At 41.0% G+C, this 23,425-nt stretch overlaps 2 protein-coding genes across 5 annotated transcripts; one reads left to right on the forward strand and one right to left on the reverse strand.

The window, feature by feature from the left end:
- The first annotated feature begins 116 nt into the window (after positions 1 to 116).
- Alg3 (Alg3, alpha-1,3- mannosyltransferase) lies at positions 117 to 2,007 on the forward strand. The gene has a single exon (XM_013311050.1). The coding sequence runs from the start codon at positions 473 to 475 to the stop codon at positions 1,943 to 1,945; it is 1,473 nt and encodes a 490-aa protein (XP_013166504.1). The 5' UTR covers positions 117 to 472; the 3' UTR covers positions 1,946 to 2,007.
- A 954-nt stretch (positions 2,008 to 2,961) lies between these two features.
- hyd (E3 ubiquitin-protein ligase hyd) lies at positions 2,962 to 23,377 on the reverse strand. 4 transcript variants are annotated; one of them, XM_013311313.1, is made up of 50 exons: positions 23,086 to 23,377; positions 20,553 to 20,902; positions 20,304 to 20,458; positions 19,971 to 20,194; positions 19,474 to 19,649; positions 19,087 to 19,277; positions 18,735 to 18,885; positions 18,482 to 18,617; positions 18,008 to 18,168; positions 17,334 to 17,476; positions 17,092 to 17,254; positions 16,334 to 16,716; positions 16,051 to 16,224; positions 15,590 to 15,778; positions 15,374 to 15,485; positions 15,161 to 15,268; positions 14,778 to 14,832; positions 14,396 to 14,539; positions 13,995 to 14,220; positions 13,741 to 13,806; positions 13,476 to 13,648; positions 13,207 to 13,397; positions 12,961 to 13,109; positions 12,685 to 12,851; positions 12,254 to 12,499; positions 11,792 to 12,022; positions 11,501 to 11,679; positions 10,979 to 11,183; positions 10,636 to 10,814; positions 10,344 to 10,527; positions 10,065 to 10,222; positions 9,618 to 9,820; positions 9,356 to 9,521; positions 8,924 to 9,073; positions 8,684 to 8,820; positions 8,363 to 8,478; positions 8,105 to 8,241; positions 7,760 to 7,833; positions 7,333 to 7,460; positions 6,953 to 7,175; positions 6,578 to 6,766; positions 6,230 to 6,360; positions 5,977 to 6,109; positions 5,780 to 5,887; positions 5,527 to 5,689; positions 5,148 to 5,346; positions 4,635 to 4,841; positions 4,386 to 4,533; positions 4,064 to 4,294; positions 2,962 to 3,919 (listed from the first exon to the last, which is right to left on the reverse strand). In XM_013311313.1, the coding sequence occupies exons 1-50, from the start codon at positions 23,145 to 23,147 to the stop codon at positions 3,707 to 3,709; spliced, it is 8,487 nt and encodes a 2,828-aa protein (XP_013166767.1). In that variant the 5' UTR covers positions 23,148 to 23,377; the 3' UTR covers positions 2,962 to 3,706. The 4 variants fall into 4 exon arrangements, with proteins under 4 accessions (XP_013166767.1, XP_013166764.1, XP_013166766.1 ...); XM_013311310.1 differs by having other exon boundaries at positions 14,778 to 14,922; XM_013311312.1 differs by having other exon boundaries at positions 10,979 to 11,153; positions 14,778 to 14,925.
- Positions 23,378 to 23,425: the final 48 nt, after the last annotated feature.

Here is a 23,425-nt window from a genome sequence, read left to right on the forward strand (position 1 = left end):
CTTTTACTTGTTATTAATTTGACCATATATAATATTATCCATATTTTTTGATTTTGGGTGTCAGTGGTACTGTCAATGTCGGCAAGTGTCAGTCTGACAGATTGTGTTGGGACACTTGGCAACACAACATGTCTGACAAACTGACATGTCAGTTTATCAGTTTATTTATAGTTATTTGCTATCAAAATTATTCCAAACGATAAAATCAAATAACAAGTAATCAAGTGTAACTTTTATGTAGTTTTTCATATTTTTATCTTATCGTATACATTGAAAATTACGTTTTATATATAAAACACATTTTAAACTATAGTGTACACTTTAGACCCCATCTAATTTGCAATGAAATATCTGGGATATGTGAGGTGACAATGAGAGTCTTAAAATAGATACAGATCAATTACGAAAGTCTACTTGCATTTCTATTAAAGATAAAATAGCGTAATCGATATCCATAGAGATAAACTGTAATATGGGAAGTCGAAGCAAATTTGAAGACATGTCCAGAAATGTGAAAAAAATGATGAGCTTTACCTTTATAAAAGGATTATTCCTGAACCCGGCGAAACTGTCGATTACGGCGTTCATTATACTTATTGCAGAGCTGATACTCAACATACTGATTGTGGAGAGAGTACCCTATACAGAAATTGACTGGAAGGCCTATATGCAAGAATGTGAAGGATTCCTTAATGGAACATTAGATTACAGTCAACTTCGGGGGGACACAGGTCCACTAGTCTACCCCGCTGGATTTGTTTATATTTATTCTATGTTTTATTTCTTAACAAATCAAGGACAAAATATAAAACTTGCTCAATATATATTCATAGGTATATATTTATTACAATTACACTTTGTTTTTAAGATTTATAAAAAGACAAGAAAAGTGCCGCCATATGTGCTTCTTATTACAATTTTAACCTCATATAGAATACACTCAATTCATGTTTTAAGATTGTTCAATGATCCAATAGCTGTTCTCTTCCTTTACATTGCTTTAAATTACTTTTTAGAATCAAAGTGGCACTTAGGAAGCATTTTTTATAGTCTAGGTGTTTCTATTAAAATGAATATTATACTGTATGCCCCAGCTTTATTCTTTTTTTATTTAGTAAATTTAGGTTTAAAAGATACTATCAAACAAATATTTTTGTGTGGATTAATTCAACTAGTTCTTGGTTTACCATTTTTAATAGTAGCACCAATTTCTTACTTGCGAGGAAGTTTTGATCTAGGTCGTGTTTTTAATCACACCTGGACTGTAAATTATAGATTCCTTGATGTAAAAGTGTTTGAAAATACATATTTCCATTTAACATTGTTAGCAATACATATTTTGCTGCTTGTAATATTTTTACCTATGTTTGTCCAATATTTTAAGAGTTATTGTAGACTAAGATATGTTCAGAAACAAGTTCAACCACAAATAGATGCTAAAAATGTTGAGAATAAGAGAAAAGCAAAAATGATGAAAGATAAATTAAAAGTACAAGAGGTAAATGAAGAAAAACTAACAAAAGACCAAGAGGAGTTCCTTAATTCATTTGAATCAATGCTACAAAAAACATCAAATACAAATGTGAAGAAGAAAAAAGTTGTAGATGAAAATGAGAAACTACATTACAGCATTAACTTTGAAATAATTTCTCAATTGTTCATTTTGCCTATGTTTCTGACCAACTTTATTGGGGTAGTATGTGCAAGGAGTCTACATTACCAGTTCTATTCATGGTATTTTCATAGCCTACCCTATCTTTTATGGTCTACCAATCTCTCTGTTATTGTAAGATTTTTGATCTTAGCCCTGATTGAATTCTGTTGGAACACCTACCCAAGCACTGATGCAACAAGTGCAATGTTACATGTGTGTCATCTTATTATTCTGTATAGTATTTATAAAAAGACATCGGCTGAATTAAGTGTAGCTTCAAAAGTTGAATAATGACTGTGTTGAAAAATCTCTTAAGACCTTTAGAATTAAATATTTAATTAAGATGTGTTCAATTCTGTTGTTTTTTATAATTTTAGTTTATCCTCTTCATTGTGGCATTTAAATAAATTTGTTTTGATATTGTTTTTCTAGGCTTATTTAATTTTCAAATCATAGGAAATTTTTTACCTAGATTCATGATTTAAGTAATGAAAAGTACTTGTCCGAATAACGAAATAATAATACTCAACTAAAGTACATAAAGAAATGACAATGTTATTTTTAAATTTATTCATTTTATTTTGATATTACTAGGTCCTCATACATTAAGTCAACTGTTAATTTTTACTTTAACAGATTAAAATGTGCAACTATACCCAGATGTAAATAGTCATATATCATAAGGGTTGACAAAAACAACAATATAAGCATTTTAAGGATTATTTATTATGAACCATATCAATACAACTAATCAAAGTAATGAAATCTAATTATAATCTTAAATTTAGAGCTAGAGGCGCATACTTCCTCTGATATCACAATATCCGTTACTCGACGCCTCGGCTCCGTAGTTCCAAACATTTTGCACGTGTATCAATCGGATTATAATCATGTTATACATCTATCTATGTAACAAGTTTACTAAAATATTACGCAGTGAAAGAGTAACAGTTTGTGATTCCACAAGAAATGTTTACAATATACAGTCAGTGTACAAGAACGCAGTCAAACTACACTTTGCTAATATAAGTTGATTCTTGTGACAACACCCGCATACGAAGCATCGTATTTTTACTACAGTTATACTTAAGGAGTATAACATAGTCATCTTCGCACGTAATTAACAAGTACAATTAGGATACTTTTTGTAAATACAGGTATTTGTCTATGAAGCAATTAAGTAAAAACCCATAAAAACTAAACTTTAAAGCAAAAATTAACTAAAAACACATTCCTTAAGTTTATTGTTTAATTTTTATCAATTGCCAAAAACATTGATTTTTGTTTTTAATTATTCTATGTTTCATTTTCTAATGAAAAGAAGTACAAAGTAGTTTTTTTATATTATAGTCAATAAACTATGAACCTATAGATTTCAAAGTCTATAATAATTTAAAAAGTTAGTAGCCTATTATTATACAGTACTCTACTGTTACTTGTCAAACGAAACAACTTATATTAGACAAAGAATAAAAGTATGAAGGTGTTTTACTACAAGCCAATTCCCATTTTCATTTGGATTATAACTCGTTCCGCAAATCAGAATAAAAGGAAGTCCATATCTTTGATCATACAATAACTTTATACTGTAAGATTAAACTTACGATTTTAAATAACATATATTGTTTGCTACTCAAATACACACATACATATGCATCATTAGATGTATGTATATAAGCTATTACTATAATAAGACTCGAATTAAATGTATGTAAAGTAGAACTTTACCTCAAATGTGACTATAAATTACTGTTAACTTGTGCACACCGGACCGCTTGCATTGTTTATGTCAATCTTTGAATAGTAGCTTTAGATTGTGTGATGTCAGTCCATAATACCTAATGTTTAAATTTAGTCCAAGATCATAAAGAGAATACGAGACATACAATAATGTAGGCTTTTTATAAATATATATGACATAATAGCTATATTTATGGCATTATATAAATACAAGACATCATAGATCCGTCCACCCGACGAGGAGATACAACGGCAGTCTTATATGACTGGGCTTATAGCTAGAGGTACATAGAATCGGTGGCTAAATAGCGTCTACACGAAGCCGAAATTTTTAGTTTTTATAGCGAGCAGTAGCTTGTGCTTGAGCACGTGTCGCGATGAGTAGAGCGGGATGTAGAGCCGCGAGATGCACGTGTTGGCGGTGGGCAGGTGCGCGTCGTCAGCCGGCCTGATCGTCACAGACGGCATTGGCTGGAAGCCCTCCTCCGACGCCGGCAGGGCGGGCGAGCCCGTCCAGAAGTACACCTGATGCAAAACAAATGCATTTTGTTTTAAATACACACCATTTCATATAACAATTTTATACTCTTTTAATTTGATAGTGATGATGATAAACTCGCAACTTACAATTGCTCACAAAGCTCATCTTTAAAATTTACAAGTACTTACCAGATCCTGTCGTTCAAGATGAGTCATTTTGTCAACGATGGCCCAAAGCCAGCGCTTAAACCGCACAAGCCGCTCGGGGGGCTCGCCGCTCTCGTCGTTAAAGCTTGTATAGGAGACCAGCGCGGCAACGTTGATGTCGCCAACACCGTTCAGCAAGAGCCGCAGGTCCTCAGCGGTTAAGCCCTCTAGGGAGGACTCGGGTAACACGTCCAGTACTCCCACACGTATCGACTGAGAGTAAAAATAATCAAAAATATTTTTAGCAAATTATTCAAAAGAAATTGCAAATAGGCAAGCAATAAAAATATTATTCGTAATGTACCTCGAGTGCTTTTTCCTGCGAGTGCAGCATACGATGTTGCGCGTACTTGCGCACGTAATCGTATACATTGAGAGCTGTTACTTCGATTTCTCGGCCACCGGGTACCAGCTCTACACAACCACCGCCTTCTTCTTCACACATTTCCAAACTAAAACAACAGATCAAAGTTTTAAAATCTTATAAATTACACTTGATGAGAAAATAGTTGTCCCAGCAATTATTTTTACTAATTATGAATAAAAATATTACCTAAAGTTGAGATCGAGAGCTGCAAATAAGGAATGAGAATCTCCATTCTCTGCGTCAGCGACAAGTTGGCGCAAGCTCTCGTAGACAACGGGGTCGAAGAACGCGAGATCGTGGAAACGAATCGGTCGGGCCAGTATGTATTTCAGCACGTGCCGATTAAGGAACATTGGACACAGTTCGTTTTGTAGCAGACACAGCCCAATGATTCTGTAAAGTAATATGTTATTGTATCAAAATTGTTAGAATGCACACGTGAAAGACAATGAAACAGTAAAAAGAAAGTTTTATGGTAAGAGATTTTAATTTTTAATAAAAAAAGTATGTATGATGTAAAAATATACACGCTTTATGATGTTACAGTGTATATTGTAAAATATCAAAGGATCTTTATATACACATTATAAAATATCACAATCGTTGCATGCATCTTATCAATAGTAGATGCATAACATTGCCTAGAATGAGAATATTAAACTATACGAATCTATTTGTGTGCATATTGTTTAATCGTACCTGCCAACATTCCTAAATGCGTTGATGCGCTCCGAGGTAGCACGTCCCTGTCGTGGAGAGTAGTAGCCTCGCTTGCCGGGCGAGTAGAACAGTGGCGCCGCGTCGTCTGCCGCTGCCGCAGATGAGCCCGCGCCCAGAGCAGCGCCCCCGCCGCCACCGCCACCGCCGCCGCGCTCCGACAGCGAGAACACGTCCAAGTCTAAACACCACAATCACATTACTCATACACATATACCACTATTAAGTAATTTATAAAACAAAACCGATAGAAAACAGACTTGACTTGTATATCAGAGGTGCTTGTGTTAAAATCGGAACTGAAATCATATGTTTACGACTTCCTAGGCGTGGACAAGTGTGACAATAGCTTTGTGATTACCTAGTATCGCTTCAGAAGGATTCATGACTATAAGGTCCATGGCCTCTCGCACTTTTTGTCTCAGTGCGTCTTCACTGGCAAGTAGGACTAAAAGCTGGGCAGGTGTCAATTCTAACAGCATCCCAGTGATTTTACCCGCAAATGTCGGATGGAGAGAATGTACCTGAGATAAAAATATATAAAATAAAAAATACATACATTATTACACATGTAACAGTTCTGAGATATGATTAGTAATGTATATTTTACTCACTCTCGGATATAATCTTTCGCCGAGCTGTGCCTGATGGAGGGTGAGATGTTCGTTGTGTCCGCCGGGTCGGTCACCACTGTACCCCGCGCCCTCAGTCCCCGGTGCAGCCTGAAACATTACAAAATATTATAGAAGTACTGTACTGCACTGTGTAAGTTAGCTAATAAATAAAATACAGAGTAATGTAGATGTTGTACCTGTGGCGAGTACGGCCTCGCGTCGACACTGAGCACGCGACGCGGCTCGCGCGCAATGGGAGGCCGTGGCGCCGCTCTGCCCGGCACCCGCCGCGCAGTGTCCTTAGCGCGCGCCCTGCCCGCACCGCTACTTCTATTCAACAGTACATGCCAAATAAAAATTATTCAAAATATTTTGACACACAATATGAATTGTCTTCAAAACTTTTCGAATTATTACTTATATTTTGCGATGTGAAAAATAAAAATTTACCGTGTTCCAGTGTTAGCGCTGGCGCCTGCATTTGTGCCGCTGGAGCCTGAAGTGCCGTTAGACGCGTTGCTGTTAATACCACTGCCCGATGTCGACTCCAGCGGGGGCAGTTTCTCGTTTGCTAGTAGCGCCTGTTACAAAATACATTTGTTTGATCAATATCACTCAAGCAAGATATAACTCTTTTCAAATATCTTTGGCCGCCCTAGGTCATAGGCTCACTCCGCATCTCGCTACACTTAATAATGTGTTCTGCACACGCCTCGAGTAAAGTTTAGAGCGGCCAAGATATCTGAAAACATTTATAACAAGCATGTATGCATGTCTGTGTGTGAACGGATGTGTTACCTCAGCGACGCTGGTGTAGAAGGACCTGGCAACACCGCTGCCCTCCCCGGGCTCGTCACGGAACGTCACCTTGACACGGTTGACGGCGAGTGGCGGCTGTGCGCTGTGCGCGCGACGGTTCTGCCCCGCAAACGCGCTATTCAACTCCGCGAACGTCTGCTGTAGCAGCTTCGCACGGTCGCGCTCCATCTTTAGCAAGGAAACACCAAATATAAGACAAAATTTTTAGATCCTTTAATGAAAACGATACCCAAGTGAGTTAATAGAAATATCTACTAGAAGTAATCAGTGGAGATGAATTAATTTAGAAGATTTCCGATTTTTTATACATAAAATTTGTAGGTGTCTCCCGAGTGATTTTGATCCTTATGTTACCTTATGCAGAGTCAAATCTTTTTGCTGTGAGTTGCGCAACTTCTCCATGTCGCGCCTGAACTTGACCTCTTTGACTGGGAAGCCGCCGAGCTCGGCAACCACGGATCCTGGCTCCAAGCCCACGTCCTCGGTAAACACGCGCCCGAACAGGTCCAGCGACAGCCGCCACCGTCCCAGCAACAAATCGTGCGACACGGTTGCGCCCAGCGACGGACATGTGCGACTAAAATAATCAAACATCATTGATTCCATATAACTATAGGTCTGATAATGACGTTAAACTGATAATATAAAAAAATAACATTTAGATTAAATTCAACAAGAAAAAAACCAAGTCAGGCTATAAGTCAAGAAATAATGTATATAAATATTGTACATACGCTTGAGCAGGTGCATTAAGTACTTGTGTAGGTAACAAGGGAGCCGTTGTGAGGCCGGTCGTCTCTACGGTCACGTGAGCAGATATCTCCTGCGACTCCAATGGATCGGCAACACTTAATAATTCGCCCTGAAAAAAGCATTGCTTTGAATTAGTCAAGCCTCAAACATATTTTTGTAAAATTATGCCAATTTTTCCAAAACTTTTAATGTCTAAACCATATATTTGTAAAAGGAAAAATTAAAGAGCAAAACAGGTGTTTTAAGTAAACATTGATACCGATTTCAGTTATTGAATGAAAATTTAAAATTATTCTATATTGATAAAGTACTTAGTAGATTAGGTAAGTTTAAGGAATTGTCCAATTGAAGAATTTTGGGTATAATTTTGATAAAGAAAAAGTCCCCCAAATAAGTGGAGTGACTTACAGCACGTACAATAACAGTCTTGCCGGGGCTGCGTGAAGTGGAGGGGCGCGGCTCGTGCGATGAACCGCTCGGTCCTGCTCACAAAAGTATATTTCATTATAGTCCAACACCTATATTCAGGAAACAGAAGAACATCGAATTCCTTACAGGACAGCCATTCCTTTTACGTTCAATTGTAAGATAAAGTGAAGTGATATTGTTAAATAAGTTTAGTTAATTTTACCTAGTTATCCGAGATACAGTATTTAACCGAAAATATTTTGGATTTCACAACAATTTCTCGTATAAGTAAGAAAGACATCACTTCGCTTAGTTATAGTTATTATTGGTAAAAAAGTAATGTACCAGGTTTAGGCATCGCGATATTCTGCTGGTTTGGCGCGTCTATAATAGAGCAGGCGGTGTCCACCAGCGTGTGGAACTCCGAGGGCGGCGCCACCTCCTGCCGCGAGCTGCTGCCAGACGTCGACGCGTGTGGATGCCTAACAATATTTGAAATTTCTCAGCTTAATGAATCATTTAACTTTAATGTAGGAGAAAGAAGTACTCGATACATTACTATCGATCACAAAACATTATTTAAAAATAAATTGTTAAACATACCTGTGATGTTTCTTCCTTTGGATTTGTCTCGCTTCGTCGGAATCGGAATCCGATGGATATTCACCGTCACTTCCGGTGTCCATCTTTGTTACAGTATCTTTAGCACAGGATAGGTCCTAAAATTAAATAAGAAATGAATAAACTACTACAAATACTAATATAACAAAAAGTTGATGGTTTGTCATAGTGTTTGTAAATCATCTTCCATATCGACCATCACTTTAACGATAAACATTTCTATTGAAGAAACACATTCTAAGTATAATTTAAAAAGGGTGTTTGAAGGTACAAATCAATAATAATATTGAGTTAGGTACACACCTGCGGCTCGTCGCGCGCCATGGTGTGAGAGTGCGCTGGCGGCGCGGAGGCGGGTCGTGCGGGCGGTGACCAGCCGCGCTCGACCCCGCGCGACGATAGGCCCAGACGACGAGGAACCACTTTCAACAGGCACACCACTTTAAGCTTTTATCATATGTCACATCTACTCCCGGTTAATCTGATTACATCTATACTCAAGTGTATTACAAAATGTGGCTATGTATTTTTTAGTATTTATACCTTCTAGTGGATTTGCAGCGCCGGTGTGGGCGTCGTCGGCGGGCGGCAGGGTGACGGGCTGGCGCGGCATGCCAAACAGGTCCTCGCGGCGCGCGTTCGGCTGCAGCAGCTGCGGCTGGTCGGCCAGCGGCAGTGCATCTTGCATTGTCACTGTTTGTTAATACATTTAATTGCCCTTTTGTTACATTCGACTGCAGGAAACCGACTTACGCCCATATGTGCTTGTGAAATGTACAAAATGAAAATGTTTGACATCGGCAGCAGTACAATTTCAAAGATTTCGCATTACAACTGCACTAGACAAGTATAGTGAATACACATATAGGAAGTACTGAATTCATTCGAAATATAAAAATGATAGTTACACAGTTTAATTAAATTATAATATAAATGTAAAATGATGTTTTATGTCTTGAATTTTCATAAACTTACTATTGAAAGGATCTGGTGGGGGACATCCTAGACAGAGCGTGGAGTCAGAACGCTGGAAAAAGGCGTGGGTGCGGCCGCGCGCGTTCTCGCCCTCGCCGTCAGATTCGTTGGTGCCGCCACCACCCACTACCATCTCTTCGTCGCCTTCCTCGTTTTCATTCTCATCCTATATCGAGATTTTCATCAAATTTAAATAATACAAATATTAACCGTTTCCATTGAAAGTCAACTTAAGTTATGGTAGGTATTAGTGTAGACTTACGGCTGTCCATAGGTGGGGATGATGGTGTGGCTGCGGCTGTGCGGCGCGCATGTAGTATATGAGTGCGTCGAGCACGTACGCGACGTGCTTGAGTGCGGCCACGTCCAGCACAGGCAGCTGCTCCGCGTGCTCGGCGCTGTGCGCGCGCAGCAGCGACAGGCAGTATGCCAAGAACTCGCGCCTCGCGCTGCCCGCCTCCACACCTACACACATAGGCACATTTCACTATTTGTAAAGATAATTTATATTTTTATAGAAAACAGCTAGTTTTTAGTAAGACTAAAACATTTTAATAAGTCCGAAAAGCTCCAAACCTGAAAAGAACAAAATACACAACTACTTTCATACGTAATTAGTGTACTCATTTGTCAAAAATCAATTGAATTTTTGTTTTAAACTCATAAAACTATTGTAAAACAGTAATAAGATAATAGTTGCAAAGTAAACCTTGGTCTCTATCCCGACCGCGCGGTCCCTCCGAGAAGCCGATGATGCGTGTGGCGGGCGATGTGAAAGAGGTGGTGCGCCGAGTGGTAGTGGCGTTGGTGCGGCTGTGCTCTGCCGCGGCCGACCCCGCGTTGTTCGAAGTCAGTGAAGCGCCGAATCTGGTCATTTAACACATTACCTTTGTAATACGTCGCAAAGACTCAATTGCAACTTCTAACTACTAATATGTACTTGCGTTATTTTAAAGTTATGGTATTTAAATTACCGCTGCGTATTTACCTCAATTGCGCTTCTGTAGCATCCATAACGGTAACGAGCCAGTCCCAAGTAGGCTTGAGTTGTCGTTCGAGGTAGCACTGCAAGCGCAGCGCCTCGCGGTACGCCAGCGGCACAAGGCGCGGCAACGGCAGAGTTATACGTTCATACTCCCACAGTAGATCCGCGATTTGACGAATGACAATACCTTGAAACGAATTTGTTTTTAGTAATAAGAAACGAAAGGAATTAGAAGAGCGGGATTACTTAAACTGTAGATCCAAAACTCCAAGTATTTCGATTTCGACAAACTTACCGAACGCTCGTGCCAAGAAGGAAGCTGTGGTAGATGTGGAGTGTGGGTCGTGCGCGCCGGCAGCGGCCGCAGCGGCAGAGCGGCGCAGCGAGGCGGGGTCGATGAACACCAGGGAGGAGCTGCCCGTCAGCCGCACTCCACCCGCACTGCTTGTCGTGCCGCGTGTTGGCTCGCGCGATCTAAACAGTGTTCAATATTAACAAGAACTGCTCATACGTAGCATTGCTTGAGAGAAAATGTCTCAGTGTTTGTTACACTGTATGCAGATACTGTTGTAGTGGAAGTTGGTCAAGGTAATTTGTGTTGTTTTTAAGCAACACCGCGTTATGTAGTTGTAGCTCACCGTATAGCCCACTGCATGGAGTGTGGCGCGAGGTTGGGGCGCGCAGGCGGCGCAGCGCGGCGCTCGAGCGGCTCGCCGTCGTGCAGCGGCGGCTCGGCCTCTCCGTCCTGCTCGTCGGTCTCGCCCGCCTCAGAGTCCTCGTCCTCCGGCTGCGTCGAGTCCCCGCTCTCGTCCTCTGGATACATTAGCAGCGATGCTATACCTGCTGCGTGGTCCACTTAGTTTAACACTTCTAAGGCTGCGTCCGTGTGGACACCTTTCGCTTCAAGATACATCTGCGTTGCATCCTTTATAGCCTCCCACGCGCTTATATTTATTTTAATGCCGTCTTCTTTAAACTCATTTGGCTTTTCCCGTTCATTTTTCCGTTGCCAAATATTAACAGAAATTGAAGGGCGAAAAAAAAACATGAAGGAAGAATTTAAAGAACTAAAAAAAATTGCAAATTGAGAACTAAAAGCATAAGATCAAAAAAATGTTATCTAAATTAGAAATTACACTTTTTGCCTTTAACCAACATACCGGCATCAGAACCCTGCGTGGCGCGCGTTTGCACGCTGCGCTGCGCGGACTCGGCATTGTCCTGGTCATCGGAGTCACTCTCGGTCTCCACCTCGGCGAGTAGGTCCAGCTCACTTTCGCTCTCGCCACCCTCCGCGCGCTCCGTGCCATTTTCAACGACTACATGTTGTTCTTGCCCTCTTTAATATAACATTTGTTATTAGTTAGGGCTACAAAAAAGTTATGTCGACTTTCGAAGTTCGTAGGATATGGAAAAGCAAATAAAAAATAATTATTAAAATGTCATAATACCTTTCACCCATTGCATCATCGTGTTGTGCGTCCGGAGTTGGGTCGGCGGCCGCCATGGCAGGCTCATCGGTCTCCGAGGCATCGTCATCGCCTCCTAGGGAGGGCGCTTCGGCGACATCATCCGCGTATTCAGTTGCGACAGGGGTGGAGGCTCTGTCTGGAGCCAACGCTGACCCGCCCATTGAAGCCCCACCTGCGGCTGCCCCGCGTCCTCCACCGGTGTTTGATTCCCTGTTATTTAAAATATTTTGTGTGTTCAAGAACATAAATCAAAATATATGTATAATCAAAGCATTTCTTAATCTACTGTTGTGCATTGTCCACATTACATAAATATATATTTCAATTTTGATTACAATATATTACCTGTAATTGAACTCGGTTTGCATAAAAATAAGAACATAAATGCAAAAAAATCACTTTTAAGACTCAATCGTTTAATATATATTTATCTGTACATACCTGCGACTGTGACCGAGCCGAGTGTGACCCGTAGACAGGGGCTCGACTCCAAACAAATCCTCACTTCCATTAACAAGATCAACGTAGGTTGTGGCAAGGGGGAAGGGGGCAGTGGGGCGCACCACGCCGAGCCGAACCGGCGCGAGCAGGGCGTCGGCTGCCTCCACCAGCTCTTCCACAGCGAGTGCTACTAGCGCAGCGAATACACGTCGGCACCGGACCAATGAGGATGTAATCGAAAGTGGCCTGAGAAAAAAGTTAAGCATTGGATACCTTTCTTAAATTGTTTGTCCAAATTTAATACACTTACCTTTCCATGAGCATACAACAGAAAATGTTCAGAATATATTAAAATTAAATACATAAACTTATGAAATAAAATGGTCGGAGTAAGTAGTAGTTCATGCTATCTGGAACTAGGATAAGCTTACCCTCTCTTCTTGGCTGCGCCTGGTGCCATCTCGACACTGAATATGACGAAGATCCTGGCAACTGAACGCACGAAGCGGCGCGCCACTTCGCGCGCGCGCTCCGGCCGCCCCGGCACCGCCTCGTTCTGCTGTTCGCGCATAAGCGTGTGCAGCAGCGTGTCCAGCATCTAACACACAAGCAAATTAAACACCATTCATGGGACACCGCTTCATAAAAATTACAATAATAAAATTGAGTATTAATCAAATCAATATTGGTAGACTGTGGTTACTTACTTCATTGGTGCACTTAACGATGAGTGCGTGTGTGAACTTGTCGAGTAACGTGGTGCCGGACTGGTTAAGTGACGGGCTACCGGGTCGGCCTTCAGGCTCCGAGGCAGAGGCGCCACACATAACAGCCGCTTCCACAGCAGCCCAATCACCTATTATATATAATTAGCATTAGTCTCTTAACAACAAAAAATAACCTTAAGGCTTTTACTATCAATAAACGATTTTCATTAATTTATCTTCAATTACCGAGTAGGTGCAGAAGAGCGCGCCTTGCGAACCGCGGCGGCTCTAGGTCGTGGTCGGGTGTGTCGACCTCAGCGTCCGAGCCAGGCTGCTTGCGCGGCGCACGCCCCCGCCCACCACCAGCGCGGAACTGACGCTGCTCCACCGCCTGCCGCCCCACAGTCTGCACCAGGAACAGCAGGATCGACTCGCCCCTAGGGAAACATCACATTATTCCACGGGTCTTAGACTGATTTTAATCTGTAATTAGATCCACAAGTAAGCACACATACCTGGAGTTGAAATGCGTGGCGAGCTGTGTGTCTCTAGCGAGCCTGGCGAGGAGGTCGCAGCGCGCGGCCCAGTTGCCTCCCACTAGCGCCTTGCATCGGCACTTCTCCCAACAGTCACAGTACGCGGTTGGCGACGTGCGCTTCAACTTGCAGTCATGCCCTTTGTGGCAAACCTAAACACCAGAGTGGTGGTAAAATTATTTTTATATTTTTAAAACAACCACATTTGTGACCAATCACTAAAGGAAGATTAAAAATGACTTACCTTTGCGCATTCAGTGCAGCAGCAAAGTGAACCAGTAAGACCGCAGGTCTTGCATTCAAATATATCCTGAAAAATCAAAATTAATCATCACGTTTAATGTAGTTTTTTCATACATAAGTTTTCAGAAGAGTGTACCTAAACAATACCTTAAACCAAATATAACACGTACAATTTTTAGACCATTTTGACCTTAGCTACCAAAGTGGATTTAGAAATTGCCTTTTTTTACTATAGCATGTTAAGAGCAATTGTACCTGATTAATATGTTCCTGTCCTGTCCAGGTAAAGCTGCAAGTGTCGTTGCAACAGAGCACGAGGAGCGGCGAGTGGTCGGGGTGCGCGTTTGGCGGGAAGATGGCGTCGGAGCGCTGAGCCTCATCCGCTTCGGGACACGACCGGATCGCGTCAAGCAACACGAGCGCCGCGCGGTACGCACGTTCCGCCACCGCAGCCATCAATGGAGTTTGGCCCATTCCGTCCCTGTTAAAATAGTAACATAAAAATATTTATTATTTTAACTCCAACCTCATTGATAACGATATAACGAACTGTATAAAATAAAACAAATATAAGGGAATACAGGTAACAATAGGTTGGGCAAATAATTTAATTTTTAACAAACAGGAAAATTAGGTGAGTATAACTGATTGTTTACTTGGCTAGGAGCAGCTGCATGAGGTAGGGCTGGAGCACTGGACTCTCGCAAAGCGCGCGCAGGGCGGACAGCGCATTGCCGCGACGCTCCGCCGGGTCCGCGCTCACCGCACCGCCGCCGTTCGCCCCGCCATTCGATATTTTACTGCATAACAAAGAAATATAAGTATTTTTTTTGAATCTTTCTCAAAAATTGTTGATTAACCATACAAGTACTACTAATAGTAAATTTAACACTAAGAATGAAAATTTATACAATTTCTTTTCTTTTTTAGGGATCCGTACCTCAAAAGAAAAAAAACTGAACTCTTATAGGATCACTTTGTTGTCCGTCTGTCTATCAAGACCTTTTTTATGTACTTAAGTCAATTTAGATTACTTACCTGTTATTAGTGAGTCCCATTAAACTGTCTTCATCGCCGGATGCCTCGAATGTTTCTGGGGGCCAAGAAATAGCTGGCACAGCCTCATCGGTATTGTTTCCACTGCCACTAGTACCGCTCGCTACGTTCGGCATCGAAGAATTTTCTACTATTTCAAATGCAAGATTAGTTCAAAACTAACAACAATGCTAAGTATCCTCAGAATAATGTTACCGGACTCTTTACTAAATTTTGTTTTGACATGTAAACAGACTTAAATCAAAAGTATTTTACAAAAATAAAATTCAACTCGGTCGGGAGAATTGATTGGCCTGTTATAACATCTTGGAATATTAAATGTATAATTACATAACACTAAAAGAGTGCGGCGCAGATAGACTTACCTATATCAGGTTCTTTGTTCGATGTAGGTGCGCACATGTGCACACAAGCATGCAGTATATTCCGGTTTCCATCGCACCGTTCTTGAAGGATGGAAAGTATTTGTTGTTCTGCAAGAAATATAATATATATTACATACTATAACTTAGAAGACTATGTATGTATTTCTTGTTTTATACGATTTTGCATAGCAGAGTATGTTGGTATATACTGACTGTTGTTGTCCGCTTCGAGTAGATGCAGCAGTTGGCGCACGCCTTCCAAATCGCAGCGCAGTACGCGCGGCATCATCAGCTGTGGCTCCGGCACTATTATTATAAGCGCCACCTACCGAATAAATGAGAATAGATTATTTTTCAAAGAAAACATCATGTAACATTACATTTATATTTATTGTGCAATATGTCAAGAGAGGGAGGGGAAGTGCATACCTGTGACTTGAGCGCGGCGTGGTGCGAGTGCGCGGCGCCATGCGGCTGCAGCGGCAGCGCGTGCGCGGCGAGTGCGCGCGCAGGCGGCAAGTTGAGTGGCGGCGGCTCACGCACCATACCCACGCAGTCACGTGCGATGGGGTACAGGGCGCCGTTGCCGTCCGCCATTACCACCACAGCTTCGCTACCCTGTACACACAACATCATGCTAAGTATCGTAATCATTAAATTCAATTGCTTACCTGCAATTGCTACTGAAAGACCACAACTTTTAAATTTAAGCACACAAAATTAAACAATATGCCTGGTTAATATTTCGAGCGAAGGTAAGTTCCGATTCCGAGACCTTTTTTGTCCAAATGACGTTAGTATATTAACTTGTTATTTGGTCATGAAAAATACAATTGTTTACACCCAAAAATATACCAATTTTTCAGTTTACAGTTTCGCTGACAACTTACCTCTGCGGCAGTGGCGAGCTGGATACCCGCTCCGTTGGTGTGGCCGAGCAATGCCTCGTGGTCAGTGGGAAATACGCTGTCAGTAAGCGCACGCGTCGCGCCCACAGCATACACAGCATAAGCTAGCGCGCCGCCCGGTCTTCGTACAACGGCATGCACCCCGCGACTGTCAACCTGTTACACATTGTTTATTTATCATTTGAAAACCAATAAATACTTTTATATATAATTTTAAATACATATTTAAAAAAATGTGGTACATAATGACAAACAGATTACTTACTGCGATGGTAATAACTTGTAACTCTGGCGGCAAGGCGACCTTCCTAGGCGAACGCTGAAGGCAGTCCGGTCCGCGGGAGCCGGATCCACTCCCGGCACCCCACTTCACCGCTACCAAATCATCTTTACGTACGAGCCGGCAGTCTTGGAGCACAGTCGTCCAGTCATCGGTGGCGGAAGGCAGCACCTCCTTGCCATCCTTGCCCAAAGTCGGGAACCGCACCGCCGCGTAAGCTCCGTCTACCTTGAGCACGCGGCCCAACGGCACGCTCTTCACATCCTCGAGAAAGACTACTTCCTTCAATGGCCACTCTTCCTCGTCACGTTTGGAGCCATCGTTGGAAGAACCTTCCTCGCCACGAACGGTCACACGTTTAGCACGTTCTAAAATAATCATATGGTTTTAATATATTTTTCAAATTACAAGTCGCCTGAATTTGCCACCAAAGATTCGAATGAAAGAAGATTGCATGAGGCGGAGATGCATATTTTAAAATGGATGTGATGTGGCAAAAATGAATAAAGTTAGGAATATGTATATATACTAACGGAAATGTAAGTACTCAATCATCAAAACGACCTGAGAAAGTAGCTACACATATACATATTTATTTTATGTAGTGCTCCTGCAACCGTCGAATCTATCAATGGTAGAGAATTTACCAACCGATTTATTGAGAACCTATGTGCTTTAAAAGTTATATCATAAAATTATATAGCAAAATCAAGATATATAGATATAATCAGTAACGAACTTACTATGTGAAGTGCTGGTGTCACTGCAAGTAGAAGAGGCGGGGCTGGGCGGCGGTGGCATATCCAGCCGGTCTGCCATATCCTTGTTGCTGTCCTTGCCACTATCCTTGCCGCTTCCGCCGGAAGATGAGGCTTTCACGGAGGACACAGTCAGCGGAGATTGATTCTACAAAAATATTGAATGTTACGTCAAACTCATATTGACAAAAAGGGGTAGTTACAAAGCCAATTAGTAAAATACTAACCTGGATATCTCTCTTGTCTTTATCTGAAATGGAGCGGTCAAGTTGAGGCGGTGGCAGCAACTTGAAGCGGCACATGTCCGACAGGTTCCAGGCTGCGTTTTGCAACACGCCCACTTTCGGCACTCCCGATGACATGTTGAAACCTACATGAAAAAAAAAACAGTTACCATAACATAATACACACAATGACTAATTTCAGAGTCTTAAGACGTCTAATCGGACGAAAATGTGTGCAATCTGGAGTACTTTTTCTGAAAATACATACACTATACAATACTACAGTATGATGGTAGTAATGAAATGTAATTGTTAATTTTTAACATATTGATTAACATCAGCATATATATACATATACTGCAACATCTGCAGCCTCGGTGTGCGCGACATCGCCGACAAGATGCAGGAAGTAGGCTGTGATGGTATGGTCATATAAGGAGAAAGCCGCCAAACTACGTCGGTAATTTAGCACTACAAGTTTCCCTAATCATAGATCCAGAGGCAGACCCAAAAAGAGATGGAAAGATGTAGTATTAAAAGACATGAGTGAGTGCCAAGTTTCAGAAGAAGATGTAATGGACAGAGCGAAGTGTAAGAGACGGATTGGGAAAGCTGACCCCACCACCATGTGGGATGCAAGCTAGGCAGAGAGAGAGAGAGAGAGAGAGAGTACAAACCAATAGCGCCGGGCTGGTACATGGGCGCGTTCTTCATGGTGACGTTCTGGCCCGCCTGCAGGTCTTGCGGGGTCGTGGACGAGTGGCCGCGCTGCTGTTTGCGGGAGCGAGCGCGATGCTTCTCCCACAGTCGGGCGCGCTGGCCTAGAGGCAGTACGCCCCTACGAACAAAATAAATATGCAATCACGCCACTAAAACCCAGAGTGGAGACAAATATTACTAATTTCCTTTGGCCTAATCCCGTAACCCTTCTCCCTTTTATATCGTCTTTCTTTACAACGTCAATGTACTTATGGATAAAATTATTTCACGATTCAAAACTACGACGCACTTTAGTTAGTTAAAATTGATTTCACAGCTTTGAAAATATTCTAAAAATAGTCTAAAATTAAAATTCGATATGCGTAATAATCTGACCAAATACGGGACATATATCAAGACAATATGTTACATAATTCGCCACAAAAACATACCACCAATAGAGAGCTCCTGAGTCCAGTTTGGCCACAGTATAGAGTGAGCAGGCGTGCAGGGACACGGCCTTGTCGCTGCCAAACTCCGTGAACGTCTGCAGGGGATGCTCCAGGCGCGCAGCGCCCGGTGCATGCGCTTAACATAACAAGTATATTGTAAACAAAAACAGAAAGCATGTTTAAATATTTTAATCATACTTGATTTAAATTATACTGATCAATTTTGCTGGTTATTGATTTATAATTTTAGTACCAATAGACTCATCGAGGAAGGTAGCAATCCTGCCAGTGTCAGTAAGCACGGAGACTCGAATGCCGGCGGCGCTGATGTTGACGACGCGCTCGCCCGACGTCATGCCGAGCCAGTTGCCGCGCGGGTGGTACAGACTGTTAGAACTCGAGCACTGCAACAAAACGATTTTGTTCCACTCCAAATCCGATAACCATAATTTTTTTTACAAAATAATGGTAAAAATTAAATAGGGTAATGCCATGTACGGTATTAATTTGTCGGTCATCTACTCACTATACTTCCCCAGTGAGGTGCCTGGAGGATAACCTAAGTTGGTGGTGCAACGTATTTAATTGAAAGGTGATGTACATACGTCATTGCGCTGGTAGGGATGCGCGTCAGCCCAGCGCCACTGGTGCAGCTGGCCCAGGCTGGAGATAGCGATGAGCTCACTGTAGGTGGCCGCGATGTGCGTGAAGCGGATGTTGCTATCCCAATACTCCAACTCCTCGGACACCCACAGCGGCGACGCGCTCATTGCAGAATCTTTTTTCTTGTTGTCAACTTCAAACATTCAATCAATCAACAAACAGTAGTTAAATGTATGAATATTGTGAAGGATTCTCATCTAAGCATGGGTAAAAAAAATTGAACATTTTAACAAATTATATTTCTAGTAGACTCTGAAATATAAAAAATAATTATTTTGTTAATATGGTTGCAAATGATTATATGATTTTTTTCACATTTTGACAAATACCTCCATCTTTATCCCACGATGTATCTCTTAGAGCGGATTCGAGCCACCTCCTGGGGCCGAAGTACTGGCGATCGCGCCACCTGCTAAACTCTGAAGGGCGCTCCTGCGTGGAGCTACTGCCCTCGCGGCTGGCACCGGCGCGCCCACCACTGCCGCTGCCGCCACCGCCGTTACGACTGCCATTTTGTTTACATTAAAACTAGTACATTTAATATTCTTTCTATTTATATGTCCAGATAGATTTTAACCTACTATATTTTACATGATAAATGGCTCTTTGTATATTATGTCGCTGACTTTGAACTGTTCTTGAGGCTTTTTAGAATCTGGACATATAAACTACAACATACATACAACTACAAAAAAACAACACCCAATTACAAAACAACACAAAACAGAAACTGCATAAGCTTGTCAGCGTGCTAGATAGGGGCTTGAGTTCTATGTTCGCTAAGGGTGGTGGAGAAGAGGCAAGGAGCGTAGCACGACAGGTATACCTTCTGATAGTCGCGTACCCGAAGATGTCCTCGGAGAACATCGCATCGGCGTCGATGATGACGGAGTGGTCCTGCTGCGTGGCATGGAAGCCACTGTCGAGCAGCGAGATGAGATCCTCCGGCACGTAGCCGTCGCCACCCTCGCCGCCCTCTGGCTCCTCGCCCTCCTCATCATCGCGGGACAGCAAGTTGTTCACGGCCAGGTTCACGTCCAGGTTTGTACGCTGTTTAACATTTATTTCTCTTAATTTCCAATGCGAACGTTAAGCAGTAACACTATGAACAAAATAGGAGCATAACAGTATATTAAAAAAAATACGTTGAAAGCTTCACCTGTAATTCTCGTATAATGAGACTTCGACTTTTGCCTTGAAGTACAACTTGAGCCTGCGTTACCAAATCTTCAGGCACAAATGGCGCCGGAACAGACACGACCCGTCCGGAGCTAGATGCGCCTATAATTACACCAGTAGCACGGCTCGTAGATCCTAAAACGTCAATTTAAAAAATATGCAAGTTTACAGAGTGTTTACATTAACTGAATCGCAATCTAGCTAAGATCACTCATCACTCAAGTTATACCTTGTGAACTGGGTGCAGCACGAATTGAGTTCCTCATGATGCGAGCCCTAGTTCGCGGCTGTTGTCTAGAGCCGCAGCCGCCACTGCTGCCGCCTTGTTTCCCCCCACTAGTCCCACCGCCTCCACTTCCCCCTCCTCCATTCCCACCGTTCTTACTGGCGTCCGCTTTGCTCAAGTCAAGCCTGTCGGGGATGATGGAGAATGCGGCGCGGCATATCGTGCCGTCGTCAAGTAGGCAAGCGATGTGGGCGGGGCCGGCGGTCACGGCTCGCACACCACGCAGTGTGCTGAGCGCTGACGATCCAGCCCCTGTCCCATATCGGTTCCAGCGCTCAGAAACCTCTTTTAATCTAAAACAAAACATTGACAGTGTCAACAACACATTCACTAACACTGTCTTTCATGACGTAAAAAAAAGATTTAGTGACATTTAATGGGTAAGGTCAGACCTAACTATTAATGGAGAAGATCTTTGATTACTAGTTACAGTGCTAGTGGGTTTTGAAATTTTTTTTTTTTCAAAATCTAAATATTTTTTTTTTTCAATTTCAATTGCTATCTGTCACTGGTGAGACAGTTTCATTCATCCTGAAGATGACCCTGCAAAGGGCTCGAAACTAGTTGGTGCCGTCGCATATAAAGAATATGTAAGTGTAGCCCTTTTTATTTTAACAATTGTGAATTAGATCAAGTGAACCAATCTTTAAATCAAATGAAACTGGCCATTGTCGAGAAAAAGTGTTATGCTGCAACACAAAAAAGCAAGACCAACCTATACAAGACAAACATTCCAGATGTTCATGTTATTTACACTGTCTCACCCTCAGATTAACATTTATTTCGATTGCAAAAACATTTTGAGAAGTAGGGGGAGGAGGGAAGTATAGGAAGAGGAAATATCTCTCTATGCATTCCCTTCTCTATCAATTAAAGGTAAACAACACATCTGCAATTGCAGGTGTCTATATGAAGGATATGCTTTGCTATTCCTGTGAATTAAGATTGCCGCTTGCTCATTTGCCATATTATGATATAAAAAAAGTAAAAATTTGAACATTTAGATGATGTATAAAATGCCCAATCAAGATGTTTTTTTCAAAACCAATTAGAAAGTTGGTAATGAAGTTAATCATATTGATTGAAAATAAAAACAATACATGGTGGATTGTACAAGCCAATGGGGGCATGGGTATTAGGAAAACCATTTTTTTTTTTGGATAATCGATCCGTATTGACTCTGTTATACCTAAATATTTACATACAAGTGAATGAAAACTAAAAGGCTAGTACCCAAACTTTTAAGGACAAACCCTATTAAGCCCTACTAAACTATTAAATATTGTAATATACATCTAAGAACTCTTTTGTGAAGGGTAAATAATAGGCGCTCCATATTAGAGTATGAACCATAAATATACATGTTTGCAACAATGTGGTTTTTTTGCCTTTACTATTTAGACAATTATACAAGCATGGGCATTTGGCAAAAGTTAAGTACATTAGCACATACTAAGGCAGTAATCATTGCTTATTTTTGAATCAGATGCCAGTAGGCACACAAGCACAGTAGTTTGGATAAGTGGCCATTTGTTTTATATACTGTGATTTAATCTGTTTGTCACCAGTAAAGTTTAAAATTGTTTATTAATAACATTTGTTTAATCGTCGAAAATGAGAGAATGTCATCAATGATGATTTTTAGTTACAAGAGTATTAATACTAAAAAGAGTATTAAATAGGTTAAAAGTAAAAATCTGGTATTTCTATTGTAATAGAAATGTACAAGAATAACATTCATATGATGAAGGTAATTGATGTTTTAAAAAAATGACACATTAAATGTAATAAACATAAGTTTTTTCAAATCTTTCTAGGCAGTGTAAAATGTAGGAAAGCATTTTATGTATTCTAGATTACTTATGTTTTAATCAATAAAATAAAGGTAGGTATTTTTTAAATAATGATGTAGGATATATTTTCCTTTACGACGTCATTAGTTATCATATTATTGCTATTTATCCGACTGTCGACTTCTAAATAAAGAACAAGTACATAATAAGAAAACATATAATTATTGTGATTAAAGATATTACATAAACAAAAAAATCGAAAATAGCCGAACAAGCGTAAATAGTAAGGACTTTGTAGGTGTATTAAGAAATAATAGTCTATAACGCAACATGTAACAAGTATTTAATGATTTTTAATAAAAATGTTTTATATATTTTTCTAGGATACCTGGGGTTCGCAAATTGATCATGGCATCGTGTCAAGACGATTCAGATTACGCCATTAGGGATCTTAAAAATCTAATGGTTTCAATAGAATTTTGAAAATTGTATTGGACATTAAGCGAAAAAACATATCGGAATATTTCTAGAAGCCTAAAGAAACGATAATTCCTTTCATAAAGTTAAGAAAGGTATTGTTGTTAACCATCGATCTATCTTTTTGTTACTTATCACCAAGCATAGAAATTGTCGGATTATTATATGTAATGGAGTTTGACAAAAATTAGAAATAATAGGCGTACCTGTCTATCAATTGATCCTCTGTCCCAGGCAAAGGATGAACCACAAAATGCATAGAAGACATTTCCGTAAGACGTTTTGTCTTATGTTTTTAGTAATTGAACAATGTGCACTTCAACATTAGAATCCACCACTAAAGTTTTTAGAACAAAAGAACACCACCATCTAAAAACTTCCAACAACCACCATATTTTATTTCTTGTGATTCTTGATTCCACTAGTAATCGTTTTTCGTTCTCAAATACATGTGAGTCGGTACATGACGAAAAAAGAAAGAAAATATCAACATGGCTTCTACGTCTGTAATGTTGGCTATCTTGAAATGTGAAGTTTTTACCGACA

This window comes from Papilio xuthus, unplaced genomic scaffold (assembly GCF_000836235.2).
Source record: "Papilio xuthus unplaced genomic scaffold, Pxut_1.1 DF827680.1, whole genome shotgun sequence".
Classification (NCBI taxonomy): Eukaryota; Metazoa; Arthropoda; class Insecta; order Lepidoptera; family Papilionidae; genus Papilio; species Papilio xuthus.